Here is a 24,879-nt window from a genome sequence, read left to right as displayed (position 1 = left end):
GTGATTTTCGTGGAAATGTTTTGAAGTTTTCATCTTTTGAAGTCCTTGCTATTGCATTCTTCTTGCAATTTTAATTTCTGCTAATGATGTGTCGTACTATCTTTGATCTGAGATTGCATTTTCATCGTTGTACGTCTCATCGTTCCTTATTTCAATTTCGATATTATTAGGTTAGGTTTAGTGATATTATAATTTTATGCTTTTAAGATTGTTGTTTTATTGTGATATTAGAATATTTGTACGTGTCGTATCTTTTATTTCCTTCAAATTTTCTGTTTTTAATTCCATTTGCCGAGAGTTGTGGTTCGAGCTATTCGCGAGTTTCGACGTATTCCTTTTCTGCCTCACGTTACGGCTCACGTGGACCGCGACACGTGGCAGCCAATATCCAATACATCGGGTATTTTATTATTATTCACAGTCAGAATGTGAGTCTTCCAGTCGAAAGGACTGATCTTTTGGTATACTTTAATGCCTGTGTTGTTTATTGTCTCTCAACCCCAGAAATGATGTTTAGTATTGAAATCTCAAGTTATCAAACATTTATTTTCAAACACTTTAAGAAAATCATTCAGCTCCTCAGCTGTATGTGGTCTATATTATTTTTGATAAAATTATCAATTCCTCCGTGAGCTGTGCTATTTCGGGCGAGGAGTGCCACAGTATGTGCAATATGGTAGTTTGAAGTACGACTTATTTGTTTCGTGTGTATCTACAAGAAAAAGAATGTCCGTTTTGTGCCTCGATGCGTAATCTTTTAGCTCGGGCAATCTTACGTGCAGCCTGTTGTAGTTCCATACAATGATATGAGTTATGTTTTGTTTAGTTTGAGTAGCGTTAGCAGTTCCATTAGGAGATTTAAAATAGTTGCCATTTGAGCGGCTAACTTTTGTAGTAGATGTTCTAGATTTCAGATATAATTGTTATTATTGTCGGTTACGTGATTCCGCGATGCACTGTTATTATTATAGGGTTTTATTTATTCAGAAATATTAGAAATTAGGGTTTCCAATGATTTCTATCTTATATACTAAGTTTATTGATAGATGGATCTATTTACAATGTATTAAACAGGAAATGATGGTTATTTAACGTGAACTAAATACAGTAATGTGCTATAACTAAGATAATGAAATGGATAATTCACAATTCATAACTACTAGTTTTCAATTCATAACAACTCGAAAACTCTCGACTCAACTCTCGACTCCTCACAACTCGACTCTCAACTAACGACTCTTCACAATTCGCTGTATCGCACGTTCCTTTGCGACAACGGCTTGACCCGAGATGCTTTATTACGTTGTACGAGCAAATATATGTTGGTGAATATATTTTTAATTGATCTATAACTGAACTAATCCCATACGAAAATTTAACTGTCGTCGTTAAATCGTTAAATATTCAAAAATGCGATATAAGGCATATGTATGCATACAGTAGCGGGCAAACGTTTAAGACGAAATAGAAGAAATAAACCAAGCGAGTCCACCCCTTACATATACAGAGGAATGCTGTTCAAAATATACACAAAATATTCACAATATAGCTAAAAATCAACGCAATCAGAGAATACTTATGTTTCGTATACTTTCGCAGAGACTTGTTTATACAATCGTAGTCCTGGCTTGTTGCATTTCCAACAAGTCGTTTGAAAACGAATTACATTGAGGTTGTAACGTCAATTCACATCAGAGACCAGGCCACACAGCACGGACAGGATGGCACCCAGATGTCTGCATATCTTTGGTGCGCACCCTCAATAGTCTTAAGTGCCCACCAGGGGCCTTGGCATTTCATAGTTAAGGTCCTTCGGACCGAGCCAGTATTTCCTGTCTTAGATTTTCCTTTACGTTTATTGTCTACCACGTGTTAGCTTAGAAAGTTGGTTTTCTTCACATTTGGTATGTTCCGTTAGCAACTTTCTCGCGAGGGCGGCTAAACCCTTCCTGGTCCACCAACCTGGTCTTATTATCCAATCGGAGACGGTGTCTACTGCCCTCACTTCCTTAACCAAAATTGTCATCAACAAATCCGATAGTCCCGTGTCCTTAGACACACCCACCCCTAGCTTTCCTCAGACACAGTATCGTCAGTAAAATTCACTTATTCTGTATCCTTAGAATAGTCAACATATCTATATCGGTCTCTACCCTTATAAGTCGCGTACTTAATGTATTGTTGTAACTAAGTCTTACATAACGTGGTTGGAATGAATTGTGATTTATGTTAATTCAGTGCGTGTTACATTGTGATTGGTGAATTCACAATAAAGGTTGATTAAAACAAAGTTAATTGTTGTGTTACGACTCAACTATATTTTATTTTCACCAACCAACCCTAAAAATTACGTGACAAGGTTACGTAAAATAGGGCTCTCTCGCTAATGAAATTCTTCGTTACGACATGTTTTATCTTTCACGAAGAATGTAGTGTCTTTACTAGTTTCCTGATTCATCGTTCGTTTTAGCTTGCTGTTTATTCTATTAATTTCAATTTTAAGGCTTCCATTGCTTATAATATTTTAATTTCCGAAAACATACGGTTACAAATTTTTGATTTGCAACTTCCACGATTCGTAATTAGAATCTTGAAATCTATGAAAGCTTTTCGATTTCTTGATATCCAAATAGAGCCATCTTACCGTTCCATTAACTTCCTTTATTCTTTCCAAAAATTCACACGTACGGTCTATAGTTGAATTCTGGGTCCATAACCTGTTAAAATTATAGTGTTGCCATGGTATATTAATGGAAAAACTCATAATTGCCTTTAACTTGCTAATTTACGCTCGAAATTCTACTGCTTCTAAATTTTACATGCTCTATCTTCACTTACTTGCTATTTCATATATGCCACTGAAGATTTGGAACACATACCGCTAATAATGCACACCCCCACTCACACACGTTTACATATCGCATAACATCGATGAAAGATTCCCCGTTTTTCAATTCGTTATAGATCGTTGAATTCGTGTTTTTGGCGGATACAACAGAGCACTAGAAAAATATGCGGTATCATTTAAAAAACTCATGGTCACATTGATATTTCAGAAAATTTAGTTCATAAAAAGATCAGAATATATACTTTTGATCAGTTTGTTCGAATGCAATAAATTGTATTTCAAATATTTTCTGAATAAATCAACAGAAAGTGAATTATTTCAAAGTGGTAAATTTTATTAATTGAGCCTGTATATTAATTTGCAGGAAACGACTTGGAAGTTATATTACAATATTCGTTTAAAGCATTCCAAGCTATTTGAATGATAATAGAGATGAAATATTTCTTATACAAGAATTTTTGTACTCTTTTCCTCCTTTTAAATAGCGTTTTGTACGCATTAGCATTTGAAAAATCTTTTAAATGAAACATTTTTATGTTAATAGGAACATTGTTATAGTATCGATATTTAATGAAAGCAGAAGTCAAATGTTAATGATTACACATATAATGGCGTAGTTAGCAAATGAACTGTGTAGCGGCACGCGAGCAGGACAAATTCAAATCCTGTTGTTGTTTTGTTCGGAGTATCATGATCGTTAGGTCACAGGTATTGCAAGGAGTAATGAACTCCGAGCAAAACAATGTCGCCGCTACTTTCAACCGTCAAACGCAGTCGAGTTCAAACTTTCCGACTGTCCCCCGACCAGTATAAATAAACAAACGAAATGACGAGCGAGGAAGTTCAGCGATCGCAGCATAAGCATACAGACGCATCAGACGTATATACGGAGTTTCTTGAGATAGCGCGTATTTATTTCGCAAGACTTATTACCTGGACTTGTGCTTCGTGTCGCATTAATATCTTTAATAAATTGCTCACAAACAATTAGACTGTATTTCGTGATACATGATAAGATCAATCCTCTACAACTGCATTGTGACAAAATTACACATTTGCTCAGTTCGCGAAATAAACTATCATCGTTGAATCATTTTTCCTTTAGTACGGATTATCCTGAGATATTTTTTTTTTTTTTTTTTTGAACATAACACATATATAGAAATTCAAGATATAAAATTGTACGATATTCTTTATTTATTAATTTTCCGATTTATTTTTTCATATTCATTTGCAGATATTTGGGTTGAAAGAGGGGAAGCCCTGTGATTTTGGTACAATGAATACAAAGCTTAATGAAAACGAGATAAATGAAAAGTTACGTAATGTGAATTCCATCGAGGGATTCTATTCCGGAACTGGAATTCTTATGACAGGGGCGACAGGATTCGTGGGCAAAGGCCTCCTCGAAAAACTGCTACGCACGTGTTCACGCATCGCTGCTATTTTTATATTGATCCGGCCGAAACGTAACCAAACGATAGAACAACGATTTAAGAAGTTAATAGATGATCCGGTTCGTAAGTAATATTCTACTCGCTTTTTGGAATTTCATTATATAAGTCTCAAATTAATGAACAATTGCCAAGAAACAAATAAATTACCTTCGTAAGTTCATATGAGCCGATTAATGTAAATATGATGTAATTCAATTCTTGCCTATTTGGTTCAACACCGCGACTTGGAACAGTAACTTCTATTCTGTTTTGAGCGCGAATGGTGTCAGGATATACTCGTTAATTTTTCAGTGGATAACAGAGAAGCTAAGAATGGCTCACTCGATTCCCTACAAAATTTTTATTTTATCATTCATTAACTGATAATCAACTTCTTGACTGCGAACATTTTTGCACTAAATGGCTCATTTTCTGCAAGAAGATGACATAAATAAATAGTGAACTTTTAGGTGAATATCGAACACATCAACAAACGCGGTTGACATCACCACTTTTGCGTACTTTCCCATTTATGAAATCGATCAATGCAGCTTTTCAACTCGTTCATTTATCTATTTTTATTTGTTATTTCATTTCTGATTCCTTACGGATGAAGACGTTTACAAGGCAGCAGTTTAAGATTTCGAACGTTATCTATTATCTAATTTTGTATCATTAATATTACGTTTTTATTTACGCTTTTCCCTTCTCATAATTTAGAATTACTACCATAAAACACGTAATACTGTCGCAATACTAAAAGACTGGAAGCCGTATATATATTAAAGATGTTGAAACATTATTTATACAGAAGAGTTCATATGTACTTTTCTGTCCGAGATAGGTAAGTATGAGAATAACAAAATCGTACAATAATTAGGCTATTTGCAGGTTGCCCAAGAAAGAGAAATTGATTACTACTATATTTACTATGTATATATTTTCTATATTTTTTCTCGAGGAAATAGGAGAATATTCCCTTGTTGAGAAACGTTTAGTTGGTATGATCGCTAGTTCCTACAAGCTAAGTTGGTACGACTTCTAACGATGCTCTTTTGGCTTAGGAGTCGATCACGTGTTAATTATCTAAGTGTATCCGGTGTGTTCAGACGTTTTGTACGAAGAGGTGAAATATAGAAAGCAAAAGTTGAATCTGTGTGAATCAATTATATCTCAACCTCAAACCTACATTTAATAACAGGTTATGGGCCCCGGGGCAGTAAACTGCGACAGTAAAGACATTTATTTGTTGTGGTTATGTGTTTTTCTGAAATTGTCCGAGAAGAGACCACGCCATGGTCGATCAGGAGGAAATGGGTAATGTGGACAAGGATATGAATCCGACCCTGAGTAAGGGCAATTATGAATACTGGAAGGCGATGCGGAAGCTTCGTTGGTTTTCCTGGTCTGCTGGGATGCAGTAGAGTCAGGATTAACGATAGCAGAAAGGTTGAGACCAGACTGTATAAAAATGGATAACAAAGCACGTGCGTACATTTTCCGGCATGTTCGCCCCGAGTATCTCGGGGATATCAGAGTCCTGAAAACAGTGAGGAAGTTCTGGAAAGCACTGGAAGATGTCCGTGGGAGATCTACGTCGATGGACATTGTTTTATGCATGCGGGAACTGGACACGATCGAGAAGACTCCTAACATACATATCTCCGCGTATTCGCGTTCGTCCCGGGACTACCGGTGGACTCATCAGTAAAGTAAGGCTATACCCGGTAGTCCCTGCCTTAGACGTAGAGGGAGTCTCGCTAAGTGCGGTATTTGTATCGTGACACCGTATATTCGACCGCTAGCGAGAGACAGACTCGTTGTCGTCGTAGTAGCCCTCTGGTGTTGGCGGTTGGTACCCGCGGATCGTCCGGGAGTTGTTACGACCGCGTTGATGCCTCGACCTGTCGGCGTCCTGTTGGTACCGGTCTGCCACATTTTCAATACACGATAGCGTCTTAGATTTAAAATTAGATTAAATTTCGTCGCGATAATGTTTTTGTTGTAGTAAAACCTAAGTATCAATTTTTTAATAATGAATCGTTGCATACAGAATAATATTTCCGATGAAATGTATGATATCTCTGATATCTATCTTACATGCATGTTCATTTACAGAAACGATGAAAACAGAAGAACTAATTGATTGTAGGCAAAATGGAAAGAGATGAAAATGTAATGACTAATTTGTGTAACGATGTAATTAAATAAAGTAATTGACCACACTTTTATCTATCTTATTGATGGGATTAATTAATCGAGTGTAAAATAAGCAGAATATATGTATTTGGCAAATCGAAATAATTATAATTATGTACAATAGCCGAACTAGCTGCACGTTATTCACATACTCTCTCACAGTCCACCCTCGTTTCGGGTTGCACATGACTTATATGAGGTTGATCAGTTTAACTTCAGCTTACTTTCTTTACTAACGAAAATTTTTGGTCCTATGGAGTTTGATCTTTGTTAAAATTAGGAGGATTATATTAAGATGAACATTTATATTGAGAACAAACGATACGTCTCATTTGACATCCAGCGAAAGAATGGCGAAGGAACGGAAAAAAGATTGTGAAAAATTGAAACGAGGATACGAAATCTTTCAGCGAAAGTTTAAGAAATAACCAATTAACAAAAAAATATATGTCGAAGATGAAAGGACATTGGAGCCTTCCCTCTGGAACTTCGGCAAAATCCCTTAACAGCGTAATTTAGATTCTACCTTAGGTGTAATTAAACAATTGTCGCCATTGAAACCGATTGTATTTTTTCGAGATTTATGATAGTGGGCTTGGGCTGGAGGCAACAACCAGTCGTTGAACGTAGCCGCTGTCAAGGGATGAACGTTTTGTCTAACAAAGGTGTGGAGTAATAGTATAGCTCTTCTTAAAAAGAAACAGTTGTAGCGGCACTTGGCAGTAAACATTTCAACAGTTTCTGTTCCGTGGCTCGCCACACGCAGACCCTATTCTTCGGGTATGATGGTTATCAGATGCCGACGCATTTCCACAGTACATGTTCAGCTAGCCCGAGGGCCGTTATTAATATTAAGATTTAGTCATCTGAAGTCTCTCAAACAGACAAACAGTTTTTGTCCCAACTACGGGAAGATAGGGAAGATCTATTTTTTCTACGAACGACGCTTCCCGCTAGCAACATTCCCTCAAGGACGGCTTGCTAGTCTCATCCTTCTCTAACCACCAACATGGAAATTGATCAATTAGCAGTAACGTCAATTTCCCTCACTTTCCGTAGAAGCGCCCCATCATAGTTTTCCTCTGCAGCATCATCGCGACAAAAAGTTATTCTCTCGTGAGGTCAAATTAGCGAGTTACATAGCGTCTTTAGCGATTTCTTCTCTAAAACAAACATTGTAAACAATTACTTTCTCTTTCTTGGGCATCTCAGAATTAGTCTAATTATTGTACGATTTTGTTATTCTCATACTTACCTATCTCGGACAGACAAATACATATGAGCTCTTTCGTATAACCGTACAATTAAATAGGTTCTTGCCGCATAAAGCTAAGTAGATACTGGTTTACGCTAATAAGGAATCAAATAGGGCAGGTCCCTAACTATATAGATTCTTCTATATGCTAGCGTGTCTCATCTTCCAGTATTGTCAGCGTGGTTCAACATTAGTCCGGGAATAATCAGGAACATAAACGCGAGTACTCTCATTTCGTCCCTGATATAAATTATTGTCACATGGAGATATGATAGTTTGAATATAATAATGCATGCTTATACTGACTTACGAAAATATGTAGGCACTGCAAAATTGCATGCATATACTACGCGGGCAAGATACATTTCTTGAAACTTCGTTAGCTCTATAATGAGATGCGAGTATCGCAATTATACTGAACAAGTTTTAAACCAGTCTAGAAACGTATAAAAAGAATTACAAGGCATTTTTGCGGACATACACTTTTAACACACTGTTGACCAGCTACGTTAAACAGAAACTAACAACTTAACTTTCTGCGTAAAAAAAAAAGAATTTATTCCTGATCGGTCAGAAATGTATTAAGAGAAAATTAATATGCTTAATAATATTCTATATTGGGAACCGAGCTTATATATTATATTCTTCAGGTTTTCGATGGTGTCAGAGCACAAAATCCAACAATTTTCGATAAAATTCATCTCGTGGAGGGCGATGTGACTCTACCAGATTTAGGTCTTTTGCAAAAAGACAGAGATATGTTGATAGAGAATGTAAACATAGTGTTCCACGTTGCGGCCACTATAAATTTCCATCAACCATTGGATATGATCGTCAATGCAAATGTGAAAGGTACCGCTAATATTATCAAACTGTGCAAGGAACTCAAGCATGTAATTAGCGTTGTCTATGTGAGCACAGCTTACAGTAATCCGAATCTATCAGACATCGAGGAAAAGGTCTACACGTAAGAATCAGTTATAATTCGTCATTCCTTAAACAACTTTTTCAATATCGTGCATAACCTACTTCTAAATATAAATAAACGATGAAAGTAATGTATAACTTAGTATAATTGGTTTACTTGTCTATCTGATTAACACTTGCCAGTCTCCATTGAAATGTCATTGAAAATACTTGTCAAAACAGGTATAAATTTAAGAAAACTTACACAAGAAATAATCAATGATACAAGATCTGTCAATGATAAAAATTACGTATTGAAAATTATTTTACCTTTTACTAATTTCTTCTTTTTATTGAATTCAATGATGAACTTGTTTTGATACACGTACATGATAACTAGATACGGATATCATTATAAATTCATATTTTAAGATGAATAAACATGATTTGAGGAACAGAATCTAAGCAGAACTTTGTTCGTTTACTAAAAATTACAGCAAGTACTTCATCTTCGATTTTTTTTATATTATTGTGTATTATTTCATTATATTCTGTTATATTATTAGACATTCTATACGTTTTTGCATTTTAAATCTTTAAATGCGTCAAATTTGCAATTTATTAATGACTTTAGCGTGACAAACATGTTATCTTATGCTTGATAATTTTGCAGCACGAATCTAGATCCCTCTCTCGTGATAGATATATGTGACCGACAAGACAAAGAATTGATTAATCTGCTCGAAGAAAGAATTTTAAAGACGTATCCAAATACATACACGTTCACCAAGAATCTTGCAGAGCAGACAATATCCAACAACAGCAAAGGATTGGCTATTGCGATCGTACGACCAAGTATAATTTGTTGCTCGCTAAAAGAGCCGTGCCCTGGTTGGTTGGTATCTTTTGCTGGACAATCAGGTATTTTTATAAATATTTACAATGATAATCCCTCGTCACTTCATATCTCACTCATATCGCAAATAGGAGCATTTCATTACATCCAAGTAATTCCGAATAATACAAGTCACTCGTATCACAAGACCTTAGCTCTCCATAATTTTCATAAGAATGAAAGAAATCCGCAATAGAATAAAACTGTGACAATTTTTAACTCGCACATTCTGAAGGTTACGTATATGGAAATATACTGAAGTGATATGTCGTGATAGGGTCGAAAGGAAAACTCAGATTTATTCAACGATAAATGTTTATTCACTGTAATGTCGATGAGTACACTTGACGCAGGACTCGCGATTATATTCGGTACGCGAATGCGCGGTTATAAGTTAGAGCTCGGATAGCTATGATTCGAGATGCGCTACTGTAACAGACTGACTTTCTGTCACGATGCTGCTGCGAAGGAAAACTGTGTTGGGATGTGTCTGAAGATGCGAGGGCATCGGATTCGTTGAGAAAAGCTTTGGTTCGGAAAGTGAGGGAAATGCACGTTAACGTTTACTTATTGACTAATTCGTGTTAGTCGTTGGAAAAGGATGCTAGTTGCCCTTGAGAGGGTGTTGCTAGCGGGAAGCGTCGTACGTGCGAGATAGCAGATTTCTCGTGTGTTCCCGTGGTAGGTGGTCGACTTCGAGGCTGATAAACAAAGACTGTTTGTCTCTTTGGAGGACCTTAGCTAAAATAAATTCTAAGATTTATAGCGGTCCTTAGGCTAGCTGGAAATATTCGGTACGAATGTATCGACATCTGGCAATCATCTTGTCCGCAGGTATAGGGTCTTTGTGTCGTGCGTCACGCGACATAAACTGTTGGGAAGTTTACTGTCAGGTGCCGCCACAATACTTTTTGCTTATTGCGCTATAAAAATTAGTTCATGATACCGTTATTTCCTTTTTTATTAACTTAATTACGGGGATATGAACCTTCAACATACAATCCAATTACAAGCAGTTAGTCTGCTTGTAATTTTATCTGGCAACAATGAGCGAAATATAATATATTTCTGTTTAAGAGGCAATAATTTTAAATAATTATATAATATATGCGATGGATATGTATTAGCATTGGACTACTTATTCAACGTGTGGCCAAACGCAGTTCTTTTTTTTTTTTTATTTATTTATTTTACAATTTTACAGTTTGTCCAGTAGGACATTTGCTAAAATATTATAGCGGTGTGCTAATATAACATGTGGGTGGCTACCCCCAGCGGGGTACCATCATCGTGTTTGTTAGGTTATGTCCTTTGTGAGATCTGTTGGGTGTTTCCTTTTTAATCTTCTTTTTATGCTTGATGTGTGGACCGTTTCCGCTGCCAGCCGGTTTGGGTGCGTTGCTATTCTTTCTCCGTGTCTTCTTGCACTTTTGTTAATCTCCTCCTTGACCGTTGGTATTCCCAGGTCTTTTCGAATGTCCTCGTTCCTGATGTACCATGGCGCGTTTACTATTGTTCTGAGTATTTTCGATTGCGTTGCCTCTATTTTGGTTATATGGCTCATTGCTGCTGTTCCCCATAGTGCTATTCCGTACATCCAGATTGGTTTTATGACCATTTTATATATTTTTAGTTTGTTCTCTATGCTTGGTTTGGATTTTCGACTTGCTAGCCAGTACATTTGTCTCCTTGCCATCTGTATTTTGTCTATTGTTGCTTTAATATGTTGTTTCCATGTGAGTCGTGTAACTAAGTGGAGTCCTAGCTATTTGACCTGCCTTGTTTGTATTATCCGTGTGCCGTTTAGTACAATGTTTGATGGTTTCTGTTTTCGCAGTGTGAATGTAATGTGTTTGCATTTATCGGGGTTTGCTTTAATTTGTTTTGCTTGAAGCCACTTTTCTATTTTTGTGATATGTTCTTGTAATAATGTAACTGCTGTTGCAGAGTTAGTGTGCCTGACTAGTACAGCTGTGTCATCCGCGAATGTCAGTATTTTGCTGTTGTTAGTTGTTGGTATGTTGGCCGTGTATAATGTGTATAAAGTTGGTCCTAGGACGCTTCCTTGCGGAACTCCTGCCTTGATTTCTTTAGCTTCCGAGTGTGTGTTTTTGATTTTTACTATGAAGCTCCTGCTGCTTAGGTATGATTTGATTAGTTGGTATATCTGCCCCGGGAACTGTTTCCTGATTGATTGTAGTAGGCTTTCGTGGTTTATTTTGTCAAATGCTTTCTCTATGTCCACAAAGAGGGCTGTACAGTATTGCTTTGTTTCCAGCGCCTGTAGGATTTCATTGACGAGTCTGTGCGTTTGTTCTATTGTGGAGTGTTTGTTTCTGAATCCGAATTGGTGATCCGGTATTATATGGTTCTTCTCTATTATTGGTTTTATCCGGTCGTAGATTATTTTCTCTAGTATCTTAGAGAACACCGGAAGTAGTGAGATTGGTCGGTAGGAATTGGTTTCGTGTGGGTCCTTGCCTGGTTTGGGTATCATTATGATTTGTGCCAGTTTCCAAGTTTTTGGAAAGTATTGTATTCTTAGTATTGCGTTAACTATTATTGTGATTTGTCTTATCGCTTTTGGCAGAAGGTTTTTCAAGATTTTGCCGTTAATTAGGTCGATTCCTGGTGCTTTATTATTTTTTGTTTTCTCAATTATGTTTCTGATTTCTTGTGCTGTTGCTTTGGGTATGGTGTAGTGATTGTCAGTTGGTGTACTAGTAGTTAGCGCATCCTCGTCCGTATGACTATTGTGGTCACTTACAGCTACTCTTCCCATATCCGTGTCGCTACATTTCGAGACAGTTAAGAATCATTAATAACTTTTGAACCAATTTGATGTTGCAGGTATCTTCATGAATATCGGCAATGGTATTGCAAAAGTACTATTGGGTAAGGCAGATGTAATGTCAGATGTAGTGCCTATTGATTATGTAGTGGACGTGATAATGTGTGCCGCGTGGCACGTCACGCTACATATTGATAATAGGGTCAAAGTTTACAACTGTACGAGCAGCGCACGTCCCATCAAGTACGGAATCGATATTTATTACAGAATTTTTTTAACTAACGTAACTCAATTGTTAGAGTATCCTAAAAGCTTCAGATTCATTTAAGCAATGCGATCAATGGAAACGCCAATGGATAAATTGTATTCCAGTGTGATTAATGTACAAAAGATAATGATAAACTTAGAAAAAGATATTGAGAACACAAATGGATAAGAGCCAGCCAGATTTTTTTCTGTGAATATCTATATGTCGGGTTTACATTAGAATCAGGGTTAGAGGCGTGTAACGAATCTTCGTTTGGGTTACACGTTGTCGTTATGCAATAGAGAAGACATTGACTAGTGCAAATACGATTATTATAGAACCGGACAAGTAACCGTGGTAGTTAGGTACTCGAGAAACTAATGACAATGATCCTAGGTTCAATAACGAATCCGCGGTCGACGGGATGATAGATGAACGTACTCACAAAATCTAAGTCGGATGCGTAATGTTCCCTGGTCGTAAGGGGTTACTCTTTTTCATCGATGAGATCGCGAGCGGGAATGACTTTCCCGTCCCGATGATGCCACAGAGGAAAACTATAATGGGCTGTGTCTAAGGACACGAGATCATTGGATTCGTCGAGAAAAGCCTTCGTTCAGAAAGTAAGGGAAATTGGCGTTGCTGCTAATTGGTCAATCTCCATATCGGTGGTTAGAAAAAGATGCTAGCCGCCCTCGAGGGAAAGTTGCTAGTGGGAGACGCCGCTCGTTGAAAAATAGGTCTCCCCTATTTTCCCGTAGTTGGGACAAAGACTGTTTGTCCGTTTGAAGGACTTTAGTTGACTAAATCTTAAGATTTATAACGGGCCCTCGAGCTAGCTGAACATGTACTGCGGAGACGCATCGACATCTGGCAATCATCTTACTCGAAGCATAGGGTCTGCGTGTGGCGAGCTACGGGACAGAGACCGTTGGAATGTTTACTGTCGAGTGTTACAACTATTTCCTTTTCAAGGAGAGCTATAGGATTGTTCCATGCCTTTGTTAGACAAAGCGTTCATCCCGTGACCGCGGCTACGTTCGGCGACTGACTGTCGCCTCGAGCCCAAGCTCATTATCACAACTCTCGAACAATTACAATCGGATTGAATAACTACAATTGTTCAATTACAGCTATAGTAGACTCTAGGTTACAATGTTGCGGGATTATCCAAAATTCCAAAGGCTCCGGTGTTCTTTCATCTCCGACATATACATAGGATTCATTTGTTCTAATGAAGGTAGATGTGTCATAGAAACGTCTTTACGCTTTTAATACTTCTTCGGAAATAAGAAAGGTGTCTCAATTCGATGTGTAGTAACTTTTTCTTTTATGTTTACCGGTTTCTTCGCAACGGCTTGACGAACCGGAATTTGCATCTCGTAGGACATGTTCTAAAATATCCCGTTATAGCATTTTTCTATATTATTCTTTCTTTTTTCTTTTTGCGATAACCCAGTCTATATGTATATTCATCGATTGAGTTGGGCTATCTGAAAGAAATCTTTTTTGCCGGTATTTCCTCGAATGGTTTGATCTCGGATTTATTTGATTTTGCAAATGAAGTTCTCGTTATCTTTGCATTTCGGCAAGTGCTCTTTCGTCATGTAGTTTATTGCTCAATGTCTCCATTGTACTTCGTGGCTTGAAATGTTGCTACTGCGGGAGATATCGGATGTAGCCATCGGTATCTTTGAATCTGATTCTAATAGATTCGTTGTTGAATTTTATGAGTATCGAATCCGGCAATTCCCTCTCTTCCAGCTGATCTGTTTAAGGTGCTGGCCGTGAAAATGTCTTTACAATTCCCATTGCATCTATTAAACTATCAAAAATTGCTACGTTTCGTCACAATAGTCACAGACTCAGAAACAGTAATAGGACAGACAAAACATCCTGAATGCCACAGCCATCGAAACAATAACCAGATAGTAACAGGATAGCCGCGTATGATATACACCGGACGATAACCATCCCCCCCCCCCCCAGAAGTAACAAACCTTAGTATTAGAACCTTCCTAAATCAGCACTCAACACCTTTTTTGTTATAACACTCTGAATCGTTACTCTGTTGGATTCGTACAATAAATTTTACTATTACGTCTAAAATCCAAATTTTTACCTTACTTGTGAAACGTTCGAACTACGACACGAGGAGATCACCGGTGATCTGTCAATTTCGTGAATTCTTGTGTCTCCTACGTGACACAATATAACTCATGATCCCTCATCTAACGTTATTGAATAGACTCCTTCATAATTACTCTTTCGTACAGTGCATTCAAAATAACAGCCTGAGCGAGCGTTGCTTCAATAATTTGCTCTGCATCAGCAAATTGTTAAACGCTTGCGTCCCCCAATGTAGGCTTCAGCTGATGTTTGCTTTTATTGGTGGGAGTCCGCAGGAGTCTACTTTCATTGCGAAATGACATGTGACACACTTAATCACTCTATCATATTTATTAAATTATAGAAATATCCTTCTCTGTCACTGTTCAAAACATAATATCGGTGCCGCAGTACAGTTAGTTTTCTCATTCGTTAATAAGAATTAAGAACTGAAATGAATAGTAAATAGATAGAAACAAATTATCGTCTTCTTAACGACAATAAAGATCATTTTACGTTGATTGTGTAGTATTGATCGCTGTATTAAAAAATGTGAAATGACAAAGTTTTCCAAGAAAATACTACCAGCTCCGAAATGTATTAAAATGTATGAAATAATTTCAATTTCAATGTAACAATAGTTCAGATCACTCAATCATTTACTGAATAGCAACTTAAATCATATATTGTAACATTTTCCAAGGCGGTGCAAATTCTCAATTATGATTGCCGCAAGAAAACTGGCGTTAAGTTGTAGAATAAGATCACTTACTAACATCTTGTTAAACGGAAACAAGCTCACACCTTTTCAGTTAATAGAACTAATTTCTTTACCAAAAACATATCTGCAAACGCAGACAATTTTCACAGACCTAACTAAAATTTCTGTGGCGGATCGGTATCAACAGGACGCCGACAGGTCGAGGCATCAACGCGGCGCAACACTTCCCGGGCGATCCGCGGGTACCAACCGCCAACACTAGAGGGCTACGACGACAACGAGTCTGTCTGTCTAACTCGCTAGCGGTCGAATATACGAGCGATTGATATAAATACCGCACCTAGCGAGACTCCCTCTACGTCTAAGGCAGGGACTACCGGGCACAGCCTTACTGACGAGTCCACCGGTAGTCCCGGGACGAAACGCACAACTCTCTTTTCATCCGCCTCATTTCCATTTAAACGACGAAAATTTTATTTTCATCAACACTTTATTTTCTAGATAACGAGCGAGACATTCTCTTTTAACTGAAAACTTCTTTAACGTAATGGAAATATAGCTCGATTCTGTGTCGAACAAAAAAAAATCATTATTTAATCACCTTTGACCGTAATGTGTTTTGACATTTTTCACTAAATCATTAATTCATAAATAATTTATACAGTGATAGTAAAATACAAAACTTTCAATCGATTTGTGCTGCATTCTATTATTCACAATGAGATAGCTCAAAATATAGCCTATTTGCACGTGTTTGAAGCTTCACCCTTTACGACAGAGTGTTGTAGCATCGAACTTTAGATATTACTAGTTTCTTTATCGAGACAAATTTCCTCGTCGCCACTGACTTTCCAAGCGTAATTAAATTATTACGAAAATCGACTTTCCGTTATAATTCCAATAGTTAGCTTATTGAAATTCAAAATATTTATGCTACCTTTGAAACTAGCAATAGTAACCAGAATGTTAATAACTTCATTTGGATTCATTACATTGAGATTACTGGTAATGAAAAGCCAGATTTACTCGAAAAAGAAGCGACAAACGAAATTTATACTTGCATCAGATATCAGAGTTTCATTTATAGTCTAGTCCATTAACATTTTTTGTTCAAGAACAGATTGAAAGTAGGAATGTTTTTGGATAATTTGATTCGGAACAATATTTAGAACAATATGAGCTGCTTTGAGACAAATTTCCTCCGTCGAGATATAAATAAAATATCGATCGTACGTAAGAAATTTTCAATCGGAAGCTACAAATGAAGTTTTACAATAGCTTGCAGCAAGTTGCTAATAAAATTGTTTTTAAGCTAAGTTTTATTGCGTTACGATAAGCCCAATTGTTAGGTTGCAAATTAATAAAAACTGCTTGTCAATGCGCAACAGATTATCCACATCTGAATTATGGCATCTGGGAATACACTACGAGAATAAAAGACGCCGAGTATTACTAACAATTTTCCTTAGACTCTCCTTCAACAAAGCTCTGTCTTTCACTTAGTATTAGATCTTTCTTATGTGATCTTGATATTAAAGGCCTAATAGTTATTTATAATTTTCTTGAACCGTGTTCCGTACGAATCGTATTAAATTTAAATAAGCAATGAGAATTATAAACCTTTTAATGTTCACTACCTGATTAGACGTTGCAGTGATAGATTGATAATGAAAGATAGAAATACTACATTTGTTATATAACCCACGTCGTATTTGGAGTTACTAATAAACAAATACACACATAATGTAACGTTGATAACAAAAGAAATATTGCACTAAGAATGTTGTACACGTGACCATTTGTGTTCTCAATAGGTCAATTCAGAAAGCTGTAAATGTGGTACAACTAAAATTACATCATTTTTCTTGAGATATTACAGAATATCTTCTGAAATACTCTAATAGTAATATGCGTTATCTTGAATGTAGTTCAATTACCTCTACAAGTGTAAACATTTCAATTTTCAAGATTGGGTGAGATCATTGATATCTTCGTGGAATGTACCAGAGAAAAACCGATGAACTATACGTTGCGGTATCCGAGTTGCACGGTAGTAGCAAACAAATGTGTTTACAATGCACTGAGTATATTTCTGAATGTTCTACCTGCGTTTGTCGTGGATGTCTTTATAAGACTTCAAGGTGGTAAACCAATGTAAGTATTCAGTCGTTTGTCAACCACCTCAAAATACTCAAAAAATGACATTTCAGGGCGATGAATAAGATCAAATATTACAATAAATTGGTCATAGCGGCAAACTACTTCAACTCGAAGGAATGGTCCTTCAAAAGAGATAATATTAGGTGAAGTAAAAAGTTCTGAGCGCTTTTTCGCTTTATTTCGACGATGAAATTAACATAGTCAAGATTATTCGATTTAGATTAAATATGCGCCGTTTTGTTCGATTACTTTTGTCCATTTTGAAGGCAATTTCATAATTCCGCGGTTGAAGAAGTCCTCGTCCCTATTGGTAAAAAACTTGACCAGCTCATTTTCACAAGCCTCTCTTGAGGCCAGTTTTGTACCATCAAGAAAATTTTGCAAAAACTTAAAAAGGTGATAATCGCTTGGTGCCAGGTCTGGACTGTACGGCGGATGCGATAGAACCTCCCAGCCAAGCTCTCGGAGCTTCTGACGCGTCGTTAAAGATGTGTGCGGCCTGGCGTTGTCTTGATGGAACACAACACCTTTCCTATTGGCCAATTCTGGCCGCTTCTGGTCGATCGCCTGCTTCAGTCTGGTCAGTTGTTGACAATAGAGGTCCGAATTAAGTGTTTGCCCCGATGGGAGCAGCTCATAATGGATGATTCCCTTCCAATCCCACCAAACACACAATAAAACCTTCTTGGCCGTTAATCCACGCTTGGCGATCGTTTGGGCCGGCCCACCGCGATTGGACCACGATCTTTTTCGGCTGTTGTTCTCGTATGTGACCCATTTTTCATCGCCAGTCACCATCCGCTTCAAAAATGGGTCGATTTCGTTACGTCTCAACAAAGAATCGCAGGCATCAATTCGGTCCAAAAGGTTCTTTTGCGTCAATTCATGTGGCACCCATACGTCGAGCTTCTTCTTGAGACCAGCCTTATGCAAATGGTTCCAAACGGTTTTCTGGCTAATCTTCAGTTCCTGGGCAATGGAATAAGTGCTCACATGCCGGTCCGACTCGACGATTTCCATGATTTTATCCACATTTTCGACGATTGGCCTACCAGAGCGTGCCTCATCTTCGACGTCCATATTACCAGAACGGAATCGTTGGAACCACCGCTTTGCTGTTGCATTCGATACTGTACTGGGTCCATAAACAGCACAAATTTTTTTGGCCGCCTGCTCCGCCTTTTCACCTTGGTCGTAGTGGTACTGAAGAATGTATCGAATTTTCTCTTTTTTTATCTCCATTTTCGAACGCTGTAACACACAACTGGCTTCACCGAACACAAAACTGACAAAGAACCTTTTTGATGCGTAATATCACCTTGAAATCGGTGTATACTATGACTCGATGCGATGTGCACATCGTGAGATATGGCTCACTAAAGACATCTAGCGAAAAACGCTCAGAACTTTTTACTTAACCTAATATTACGGACATGATCAACAAGGTGAATACCTTGGAAAATGGAAATATTGTTAAATTGGACTTGCAGGATATGGATTGGAAGAAATATGTAGCAGATTACTTGGCGGGAATTAAGAAATTTATTCTGAAGGAAGATTCTCAATCTATAAATACAGCGCCTCAACGGTTATCGATGTACGTATAGAAATATTTGATGTGATCGTGATTTGTGTACTCGATATGATATTTTCTTTTATTTTAGATTCTATTGGATATGTCGGATAACTAAAGGATTCGGTATAATCATTTTATTTTCGATAATATCGGTAATAATATTGCTATGCACCGACTACTTGAATGCTATGTTTTCCGCTTGAATCAAAAACAAACTATATGGAACATTATGGAAAAGAGCCTTGGAATAAGGACATGTCGCTACATATAAAGGATGTCCTGCAGAGCTATATATTATATACTATATAGTATATATATGTTATGCTCTTCGAATAAAAACTGTGGATAAATGAAGTTACTTGTCGATATTGTGAATAATACATGTATAATGCTATTGTATAATATTACAAATTGTTAACATATATTAAATATACTAGATAATTCAGAACACTTTATTGCGTGCTTGCTAGCTACGACCGCATGGTGGCAAAGAAGAACGGTTAACAACTAACTAGAAGAATAGAAGAAAGTAAGGCGACCGCACTTCCGCCCAGAACATCGATCCCGTTGGTCACGTTTATACGTTTCTATTTTTATTCGAATACTTCTATTCTAATTCGTATACTCAGCGAGATATTAAATAGCGTAGTACAGATCGCCAAATACGCATATACAGTGCTCTCTTAAACAACGTACGGGTAGAACACCGACTGACCGCGTAGAATGTAATCCGTGTAGTTACATAGCTCCCACCCCATCTTCCCTTTCCACATAAGCTGAAGTACATAATCACATACACACATTTATGTTTTTCTAAATTTACTATTCTAAATTTACACTGTCGCGATCACTCGTTATATTCTTCTGTCATTCTGCAATCGTTGCTTTATGCATACAGCAGCAACATTGACTTCAGACAGTTGACAAACTGTTTACAGAAGATAAGGATTTATTTTTCCGCATACATATAGTGAAACTGTACTTTGCAGAGACCGACTGGTTGTTTGATTTCTCTCCAAGTTTCAGACAGTTCGTTATGTGTTCGAATTCGGTGCCACTGCTTCTTGTATACAAGAATAATTTCTGAGGTATTACGTAGTTCACACGAATGAATTCGCATTTGTTAATTGTTAAGATATTAACAATGTTCTAGATCTCGCAACTACCATCAATATTACGAGCAACGTGGAGTCAGAATCGATCGATCATTCGAAACTATTTTCATCTTCACATTCTCTTGTCTCGGGCGCAAAAATCTTTAGAATACATTTCAAAAATAACAAATGCTTCCATTGTAACTAAGTAGGTTGTTTGCGCCGTGAATGTTCTCACTTTGTAGACGAAGTGGATCTTATCATCAAGATAATTTAAGCTCGAAACGATGCTAGTGTAACGTCAATTCACATCAGAGACCAGGCCACACACCGCGGACAGGATGGCACCCAGATGTCTGCACATTCTTGGTGCACACCCTCAATAGTCTTAAGTACCCACCAGGGGTCTTGGCATTTTCATAGTTAAGGTGCTTCGGACCAAGCGAGTATTTCCTGTCTTAGATTTCCCTTTACGTTTATTGTCTACCACGTGTTAGCTTAGAAAGTTGGTTTTCTTCACATCAGGTATGTTCCGTTAGCAACTTTCTCGCGAGGGCGGCTAAAACCCTTCCTGGTCCACCAAGCGTCTTATAATCCAATCGGAGACGGTGTCTACTGCCCTCACTTCCTTAACCAAAATCGTCATCAACAAATCCGATAGTCCCGTGTCCTTAGACACACCCACCCCTAGCCTTCCTCAAACATGGTATCGCCAGAATAACTCACTTATTCTGTATCCTTAGAATAGTCAACATATCTGTACCGGGCTCTACCCTTATAACAGTCGCGTACTTAACGTGTCGTTGTAAGTAAGTCTTACATAACGTGGTTGGAGTGAATTATGATTTATGTTAATTCAGTGTGTGTTACATTATGATTGCTGAATTCATAATAACGTATAATTAAAACAAAATTAATAGTTGTGTTACGACTCAGCTATTTTATTTCATCAACCAACCCTTAAATTTACGTGACACTAGCGCCAAATGTAACAAAGATGCTTCCACACCAACATAAAACGATTCGATTGTGCGTCAGTGATTGACTTATTTGTATACGTGTCTGTTGAGATATGTATAATTTTCTGTGCTGGACTAGGTTAAATGCGTAGTAGAGATACTTGTATGTGAATATCAGTGTGTGGAAGTATGTGTGTCCGAAGCGCCTCGAAAACAAATGAATGTAAAGTCGGTTAAGAGTCGTCGAAGAGTCGGTTTACAGTCGGGTATAGAAGAAAGTGCTGAGGTGCGTGCAAGTGTGTATCGATGAATATATAAGGAATCGTCCATGAAATAAATATTTCATTATTTTATTCTTAATCCTCAGTATAAATTTAGTGTTCCTATAACATTATTTCAGCCTCAAAGATCCACAATTCTCAACAGTGTCATCTAATCCAATCCAATCAATTCATAATTGTCATCAATGTTTTCGAGAAAGGATTGCTAATTTCCTTATTGACACTGTAAATACCAACAGTGTCTAAAATCTCACAGGCATTGATATAGGAATCATACTTACTTATGATAAAGCTTTGTTGAGGTTATTCGATGTGTAAACAGAGAAAACTCGTGGATAAATTGTAAGGCAGAAAATATATTTAAATAGAAATGTAATTATAAGTAAGAATATAATTTGAGCTGGTCCAGATCCGCACGATAGCTGTGTTATCCAATAACTGAAAAACCCCGAAGCCAACGTCGCCTGTCTACTGTTTATGGTCTGACTTCGTCGCAGTCTTTTGTCTACGCGCTGTCGATGGCTTCAGTGCTTGAGAAAACTAAAAAGACCAGATGTAGAGTTTTCTTATAAGTGGTGACCACTCCAACAAACTTCATTAACGTCCATCATATTAGTGCAAAATTTCAAATTGTTAAAAATCTTTACTTTACTTTAATAGTCTTTCCATTGCCGAAGCCATCTTAGGAACGTCGTTTTTAGAAAACTAAAACACGAAATTGAAATATAGAAACGATAAGGCGAATAGTCTTTTGATTGGTGATAAAGGAATTCTTCCTTCTTTCGTCGTCTTCCTTTAATTTGCCTCCTTGTACTAAAACCATATAGCCCAGCCTGCCAAGGAATCTAAAATCAAAGTAGGTCACATAAGCGAATTGATCACTGATCCAGGCGTCTACATAGGGCAAGCATTAGTTACGCTTTTTGCGATTAACATTACCTCTACCTATGTCACTGCAACAGTACCACCCATTGAATTAGAGGAATGTGAAAATAAACATCCTGTTCGACGCTCAGCGCGATGTGAGAATCCTAATCTAGCCACTAGTAACTACTGGTAGTAGGTACTACTTGGTGGGGCAGACAGCTACGCTCGTAGAGCTTCGATTGGATGGCAACTTGTCGCGAGTTCAAATCTCGCCGTCCTTGGATGCCTGAACGGGTGGAAACCACCAAGTTTCCAGAAAGTGCCACACAGTCAAAAAAGTGTGTGGGGGGGGGGTGGCCTACTTCGTGCGGTTGTGGGTAGTTTGTGTGAAGCACTTGTGTATTTAGACAAAAGCAGGTCGACAGATGGACTCCATGTGCTAATAACTGTCCCGTCCGTGGGGATTTTAGCCGGTAAAAATCCGGCACTACCTTATGCCCCCTGCGAGGGAGCACGAGACAAGTGTGGGTTACCGCGGCGTAGGACCACCACGCTGTGGAAACCAGCGATGGATCTGATGTTTTTCCACAGCCGGATGGCGACGGATCTTATCGGTGCTGATCCGGTGCGGGGAATCTCGGAGAAGTTGGTCGGCCCATGCCTAAAAAGACCTTGCATTCTCATTGGACTCCCAATTACTCTGCACCGACCTTGACCGGGGGTAGGATGAGAAAGAGTGAGTGGCACCAGGATTGAAATTACTGGTAATGACTACCCATACTTGGTAATGAGATCCCAGTACCGGCGCAGGTAGTGGTAGTCAAGTGATGATTTCCAGTACTTAAAACCCAAAAGAATGTTAAGCTATTCCGTGACTGAGGAAGGTATTCTAGATGCTTCGAAGATTGCTAAGATTGCCAAGCCACTTACTCATCTTCTGAAGAAGAAGGTACCTTTTAACTTGGATGAGGAGGCTCAAATTGTTTTTGAAACATTGCGAGATATCATATCTCCCGAAGCTCTGCCTCAATTCTCAAATTTGTTACAGCCGTTCTTAGTGATCATCGCTGCCTCAATTTCTGTCCTCATGGTCGTTCTGAGCCATGGTCTCATTAGTAAAGACATACCCGCAGCATATGCATTTCGAGCCCTTAATCAGCCTAAAACCCATTATTTCACGATAAAAAAAGTAAAGCATCACTGTCCGTATTTGTATGGTCAACGATTCACTATAGTCACTGACCATCAGCCCCATGTTTGGATACATTATGTCAACGATCCAAATGTCGAAAATTATGAGGTGGCGCACAAGATTGAAAGAATGCGGCTACTATGAATATTGTTTATAAACCCGGAAAAATCAATCCCAATGCCTACCCTTTATCTAGAGTAAAAATCAATAATACCAAATTTAAATGTAAATACCACTCCTAAATTCTTGTCATCCTCGTCCTCGTCCTCTAATCTTCGAAGCATCCTTAAAAAACGATCGTTGATGGCAACGATTTATCGATTTAGATTCTGGAGGGAGCGAGGACACTTACTTAGATTGAGAGCTAACATCCGTTTTTACAATATATGGATAAATTAAAGTATGCAACGTGGAAATAGTGCTCGACTCGATTAGCAATTCCGATAAGGAATATTCCAGTATTTCACTCCCGACGAAAAAGAGTCAAATAGTAGTGGTAGGAGCTTGGGTCGTGTACACATCGTGGGTCTACCTCGACTCAGCAATCTGTTGACTAACTTTGGTGATTTCCCGGGAGTCCTCACTGTGACAGGTCAATTGGCTAATGACATTTCCGTATTGCGGTCTGGGCCGACAATCTGGGACTTGCAGCTGATTTTGAGGTCGAGAATACAGTACCGCGTTTCACAGTTGATGTTGCGATTGAGACCGATGGAAAACTTGGTTTTTCACGGAGAGAGATGTGTGTGAGGCTGTTATGCCTGAATTTTTTTCTAATCAGTGCGCGCAGACTTCACTTCAATCTCCAATGAAGTTTATTGACAGACCCGAAAAAATTAATGAGTCCTAACCACAGGTGCTACGGGTGCTAATCCTCTAAGTGCAGCCATTCGTTCAGCAACGCCTACGTTTCTATATTCGACAAGATTACCTTCACACGCTTCCGGATAACTTAGTACATTTTTTATCTTTAATATTGAAATAGCTTCTTCTGTATGCAGTAAACTGTTGAAACGAGACAAAATTTCTGTATCTCATGCAATGGAATAATTTTAGTCATACTTTGGTTTTCCCAAGCAGAAAATTTTCTGGACTTCAATTATTCATTAAATCCGTCCATACTGCTAGATCAGTTCTTTAAAATATAAATTTTTGTCTGACGTCTTTGAAACAATTAATGTACCTATGCACAAGCAAACCTTCTTACATGAACGAAAGTAAGTTAGCCTAAGCAGCAGGGTGTACAGGGATCCTGAAATCGAACGGTAGATGGGCAGCAGCTTATTTCGTACAAGTTGTAGAGAAGAAGAATATGACATTTGAAGACATAAACCATTCTGCGC

At 37.9% G+C, this 24,879-nt stretch overlaps 1 protein-coding gene across 1 annotated transcript; it reads left to right on the top strand.

Annotated features, from left to right (window-relative positions):
• The first annotated feature begins 3,674 nt into the window (after nucleotides 1-3,674).
• Nucleotides 3,675-19,346, top strand: LOC117214567 (fatty acyl-CoA reductase 1-like). The gene is made up of 9 exons (XM_033460755.1): nucleotides 3,675-3,728; nucleotides 4,086-4,364; nucleotides 8,389-8,705; nucleotides 9,318-9,565; nucleotides 12,390-12,573; nucleotides 17,376-17,561; nucleotides 17,618-17,700; nucleotides 18,987-19,164; nucleotides 19,232-19,346. The coding sequence occupies exons 1-9, from the start codon at nucleotides 3,675-3,677 to the stop codon at nucleotides 19,344-19,346; spliced, it is 1,644 nt and encodes a 547-aa protein (XP_033316646.1).
• Nucleotides 19,347-24,879: the final 5,533 nt, after the last annotated feature.

This window comes from Bombus bifarius, unplaced genomic scaffold (assembly GCF_011952205.1).
Source record: "Bombus bifarius isolate JDL3187 unplaced genomic scaffold, Bbif_JDL3187 scf7180000009201, whole genome shotgun sequence".
Taxonomy (NCBI): Eukaryota; Metazoa; Arthropoda; class Insecta; order Hymenoptera; family Apidae; genus Bombus; species Bombus bifarius.
Note: the sequence above shows the minus strand (reverse complement) of the source record. Positions and strands in the feature narration are given on the sequence as shown.